Source organism: Emys orbicularis, chromosome 14 (genome assembly GCF_028017835.1).
Source record: "Emys orbicularis isolate rEmyOrb1 chromosome 14, rEmyOrb1.hap1, whole genome shotgun sequence".
Classification (NCBI taxonomy): domain Eukaryota; kingdom Metazoa; phylum Chordata; order Testudines; family Emydidae; genus Emys; species Emys orbicularis.
In genome coordinates, this window is record NC_088696.1 from 34,882,836 (window position 1) to 34,888,902 (window position 6,067).

The following is a 6,067-nucleotide window of genomic DNA, read 5'->3' on the forward strand; positions in this document are numbered from 1 at the left end:
TTCAGAGTCTTTGGGTTAAGTTTAGAGGCAAGAGCAACAAGGGTGATGTCGTGGTGGGCGTCTGCTATAGACCACCAGACCAGGAGGATGAGGTAGACGAGGCTTTCTTCAGACAACTAACTGAAGTCCCCCATGAGAACCAGGGCCTGTGACCTGTAAACTTCGCTCACCCTGACATCTGCTGGGAGAGCAATACAGCAGTGCACAGACAATCCAGGAAGTCTTTGGAAAGTGTTGGGGACAACTTCCTAGTTGGTTCCTCCAGCACTTGCACCAGGGACCGTGCTCCTCTTGACCTGCTGCTTACAAACAAGGAAGAATTGGTAGGGGAAGTAGAAGTGGGTGGCAACCTGGACAGCAGTGACCATGAGATGGTCGAGTTCAGGATCCTGACAAAAGGAAGAAAGGAGAGCAGCAGAATACGGACCCTGGCCTTCAGAAAAGCAGACTGACTCCCTCAGGGAACTGATCCCATGGGAGGCTAATATGAGGGGGAAAGGAGACCAGGAAAGCTGGCTGTATTTTAAAGAAGCCTTATTGAAGGCGCAGGAACAAACCATCCCAATGTGCAGAAAGAATAGCAAATATGGCAGGTGACCAGCTTGGCTTAACAGAGAAATCTTCGGTGATCTTAAACACAAAAAGGAAGCTTACAAGAAGTGGAAATTTGGACAGATGACTAGGGAGGAGTATAAAAATATTGCTCGAGCATGCAGGGGTGTAATCAAGAAGGCCAAAGCACAATTGAAGTTGTTACCCTTCACATCCCTTGCTAGCTGCAAGAAGGGTTTCTACAGGTATGTTAGCAACAAGGTCAGGGAAAGTGTGGGACCCTTACTGAATGGGGAAGGCAACCTAGTGACAGATGATGTGGAAAAAGCTGAAGTACTCAATGCTTTTTTTGTCTTGGTCGTCACAAACAAGGACAGCTCCCAGACTGCTGCACTGAGCACAGGATGGGGAGGAGGTGAGCAGCCCTCAGTGGTGAAAGAACAGGTTAAGGACTATTTAGAAAAGCTGGACATGCACAAGTCCATGGGTCCAGATCTAATGCATCCAAGGGTGCTGAGGGAGTTGGCTGATGTGATTGCAGAGCCATTGGCCTTTATCTTTGAAAACTCATGGCGATCGAGGGAGGTCCCGGATTACTGGAAAAAGGCAAATATAGTGCCCATCTTTAAAAAAGGGAAGGAGGAGAATCTGGGGAACTACAGACCAGTCAGCCTCACCTCAGTCCCCGGAAAAATCATGGAGCAGGTCCTCAAGGAATCCATTTTGAAGCATTTGGAGGAGGGGAAGGTGATCAGGAACAGTCAACACGGATTCACAAAGGGCAAGTCATGCCTGACCAACCTGATTGCCTTCTATGATGAGATAACTGGCTCTGTGGATATGAGGAAAGCAGTGGATGTGATATATCTTGACTTTAGCAAAGCTTTTGATACAGTCTCCCACAGTATTCTTAAAGGACTGTTTGACTCTTTCATTCAAAAGCTCTAATTGCAATGGCTGAGTTTGTGCAATAGAGGGCAATGTTACCCACTAGCCCAGGCATCACAATAGTTGTCGTGCTGTGTAAAGAGAGGCCAAATTCAGCCCCCGGGCAAGCCCTGACTCAGTCGTGTTTGTTATACCAATAAAAACTAGCAGGATCTTATTAAAGGGGACAAGATAAAGATGCCACATTTATTATGATAACAATTTGATTTATGACCAATAACTAATATCTTAATCCTTATACACACACATTATACCTAATACCTACACACACACACATTCACACACACACACATCCATCAGATGTTCTGCAGCTGCTGCATAGTTACCAGTCCTGCTTGAGTCTGTGGCTTGAGTTTGCAGCTTGGGTTCGTAGCTTGTGGCGGCTAACTGGCCAGGAAAGCCGGGCACAAGGACGAGCTGGGTCTCTGTTGGGCATGCACCGATGCCCTTCCATGTTGGCAGCAGAATGTTACCCTCCTCCAAAGTTTTCCATCTCACCCATCCTTTTTGTAGGCTTTAGTTTGAATCCAGAGTCTATAGGTCTTGCTGTGTCACGCTGCCTCTGGGTTTGGTGATTGATCACCCGTCAATTGCAGACATGACTTTCAGCCTCGGACTGGGCTTTGATCTTCCTTCTATTGTACCTTTTCTTTTTAGGGTGGATTCTTCTTACTTTGTTAGGGCTCTTGTCTGCATCTTCAGCCCTTGGTGTTTGAACTCTATTTAATCAGGACAGGCTGGGGCTGGAGGTTGATTCCATCATCCATACATACCTCATTCACACATCTAAACTAAACTAATAAGATTACAGCAGGGTTTGCAAAAATGAAGGTTGCAGCAAGCCCTTACAAAATGGAGTAAGCGTTTTAAAATGGGGTTTGAATTACAATATGGCAAACAGTGAACAGAAGTTACAATATAGACAAGTATAATGGATGGCAAACAGTGAACAGAAGTTACACTGTAGGCAAGTGTAATAAATGGTGAACAGAAATTACAATACTGAAACAGTGCAAGTCTCAGTGATTTAAGCAGGAATTGGATTGATAGTGAAACTTACAAAGGCAGCTGACTGAACAGCTATGGCTCTTAACAAGCATCTTAACTGTTAATTTGCCAGTTATTGGGGTAACCGGTTTTATGAATGAATATTGTTTCATTCATAAAACTTTACTTATGAAGTTACATTAATAAAGTAAACAATTAAAAACAATTTCATTCATGAGTCCTACATGTTTTCCATGCTAACACTCGTTGAGCCACTCTGAGCCTTAATCTGCCCCAGCTCCTGTTGAACTGGTATGGCCCAGTAGGGTTGACTCGCATGTGGAGCTGGCTTTGGTTACATGGACTTTCAGCAGAGGGAGGCCCTGCCCCTGCCCCAGTACTAGGTGTGAACTAGCATGAGAGTGGCCAAAAGGCCTTTGCTGCCTGCTGGGTGGGAGTTTGAACTGCAGGCGCTGAAGCAAAACCATGTCCCTAGGTCCTAGCACCAGCCCTGCACTTGTGGGCAGGTAGAGGCAGGAATGAGGTGGAGGTGGTGACACAGGGAGACCAATGAGTTTGGGGCAGGGGGGAAGTGAGGGGAGGAAGCAGGGGAAATGGCAGGGAGGGAAACAAAGGTGACAGCAGGTTGGGGAGGTGTTTACAAAATGTGAGAAACAATAAAATAAGCACAGAATTAAATGAGTGCCTAGAAGAGGGAGAGAAATGTTTTAAAGTCTGACTAGAGGCAGTGAATGCCTGCAGCTGGGAGGCTGGGGAAGAGCCAGTCTGCGCGCAGACTTGGGCTAGGTCTACACTGCAACAGGGAGGGTGACAGATATACACTAGCTCTGCGTGAGCCAGCGTGCTCCAAACAGGAGTTTGGATGTTGCGGCATAGGCTAGTAACCGGAGTAGAAGCCCACCCGACACACACACACGGGTCCAAATTTGGAGGGCCTGGGCCAGCTCTACTACAGAGGCAAAACCAGTGATCAACCAGCCAAAATGAATAGTAGAGACCAGGCTCCAAACGGAGCTGCAGGGCCTCCACATCTCTTGAAAGCTGCTGCCTTTATTGAGGTGCCTAAATAGGGCATGTAAGGCTCTAATTTTAAGCACCCGTTTGAAAACTTTGGCATGGATTTAGCTTCCTATTTATTGCTAACTCGCTCGAATTAAGCTTCCATGATCAGCCCCTGCAATTTTCAAGACATCTGCTCTCCTCTCTATTGTTCATTTCTTCCTTCCTTCTTGGAGATGTGGGTGAAAGAGCTACAAAACTACCATGTGCTGTACATTGTGTATGAACACAGCTGCCTCGCACAAGACCAATTTTGTTACTACGTAGGCTGATTAAAAGTGAGCCTGCTAGATAAAGGAGCAAATGCTATGGATTACTGGAACTGTACATGAAAACCCCTACAAGTCAGCATACGGTGGGACCCTGATATCGCGCGCAAACAAACGGCAACTGCGTGTCTCCCTGCAAACATCCATGTCTTTCTTGATCCCCGTGAGTCATTCCTGATTGCAATTCCCAGTAGCAATGGGCACCCCCAACACAGCATTCGCCTGTTGTAACACAGGAGAACGTATAGGCCACAATTAACAATTTCTCAAACTTTGTTTCAGCCACCTGCAGAGTGCTCCCTGTAAAGGGTTCCAGCATGTTAAAGTGGACACACTGACTCAGCCTGAAGCAGTTTCCAGTGTATCTGTGCCAGGTAAGGTCAACGGCAGTCAAGGGATCTTAATAGCTGAAGGGCCTTGGAAGCAAAATCCCCATGCCAAAGCTCCTGCTTCAGCCATTTCAGGCAGAAGGCTGAAAGGTCTCAAGGGACTAAGCAGCAAGATCTCGGTTTAATCACTAGTGAGCTCTGTGCCCTATCAGAAAAGCTACCCTGCAGTCTTACAGCCTTAAATTGTACTTGTCTGCACATTACTGCCCTGCCCACTAAATGCCGTTGAACAGTACTTTGTCCTTCAGGACAAAAATGTTAAGCTTCCAGGGGTATATTTTTAAATACATTAAGCTGCAGGCATTGAAACAGCTTGCAGTGCCACAACTCACCCTCCACACACACTGAGGTCCTGATTCTTCAGGCCCGTATACCCTCTGGAGTCATTTAAGCCTATGCTGGGTATAAAATGCTCCCCAACCCAAATGACGGTAGCACTTGGCCCCCTCAGTGTAAATGACTGTACCCGGGATAACACACTGGAGAATCAGGCCCATGTGTTCATAGCATAGAGGTTACTCCTCCATGAGAGCAGCATAAAACATTGTGTGTTTAAAGTGGGACTGCTCTGTCATTGTGGATTTTTTTGCTTGTGTATGGCGGGAGTTTTTCACTTTAAATATTTGTATGCAACTCAGTGCAAGACAAAATGAGCCCACATTTCTCACTGCTGAACAAAGAAGCGCAGCTGCTGATTTTTCAAATTTGTAAAAGCCCCAGGGCTGGAAGTCACAAGATATGGACCAGATGTGGCCCTGTGAAGTTGGGCAACTTTCTAAGGCCCATACACAATTTTTTTGCTGGTGTAACTTGATTGGTTAACAATGTGATAAAAAAAAAAAACCCCAATACAGCAATACCAGTAACACCCCCTCCTATGGCTGCAGTATGAAGGTCCTTAGCACCATATGGGAATAAGCTATACCCATATAACACTTTCACCATGTCCACACTGAAAGGGTTGTACCACTTCACCAGTGGGGTCTAGTTAAAACAATACACCTTGTGTATGGAGATAAGGCCTTATCCATTGTGTGCCTCTGTTTGCCCCTGCAGATAATGATGACTTACCTCCCACCAGAGCTGTGAAGTGTAGTTAGCTTGCAAAGCATGAGGGGGAGAGGGTCCTAATGGATGGTGCTAGCATCACGCAGCATTTCATTACTTAAGCAATTCATTTTTCAGCACAGCTGTAAACAGCTGAATTCTGCTCTCGTTCTCACAGTTGTAAATTCAGATTGATTTGATTGCGGCAGCTCCTGCTTTACACCAGAGTTACTAATACAGGATTTGACCCATTGTTCCTCTCCCGCAACAGTTTAGCTGTGTGACAAGCTACCTTCCCTCGGAGTGATTTGTTTTGGAGGCAGAGATCAGGTTCTTCCCATTTGTGCTGCCATGAGCAGTCCCGCTTTGACACCGCCTCCTCCCACCGCACCACCACAGGGAGGGCTGGCCATTGCCCACACACAGCTTCAGGGGTGAGACTGAGTGCCTGCATTGACCGGTCGTTCTCTTGCAGCTGCCTGGTGCACTCTGAACCGAGATTGAGTCCTCGGCCGGCGCGGAGTCAAGCAGCAAGGTGACCCGTGGCCCTTCCAGGCTCTTGCCTTTTCTGTCCAGTGACTTCTCTCTCCCTTTGCAGAGGACTAAACTCCTGTCTTTTCTAATGCCTTTGTTACAGGTGATGTCTTTTGAGTTCTCTACTAAGCAAGAATGTCAGCAATGTATTTGCTAGGTGTTTGAAGTGAAGGAAAAAACATAACCCCCCCCCCCCACCCCCGTCATAGCTCCTAAACGCTCCCCTTAAAGCTTGGGATGGGGCAGAGTCTGCCTGTCTCC

General features: G+C 46.8%; 1 protein-coding gene across 1 annotated transcript in view; it reads left to right on the top strand.

Annotated features, from left to right (window-relative positions):
• NECAB2 (N-terminal EF-hand calcium binding protein 2) overlaps positions 1–5,776 on the top strand; it is a 310,753-nt gene extending 304,977 nt beyond the window's left edge. The window contains exons 12-13 of the mRNA XM_065416826.1: positions 4,119–4,210; positions 5,748–5,776. Coding sequence (XP_065272898.1) covers positions 4,119–4,210; positions 5,748–5,776 — 121 coding nt within the window. The remainder of the gene's footprint in view (positions 1–4,118; positions 4,211–5,747) is intronic.
• Positions 5,777–6,067: the final 291 nt, after the last annotated feature.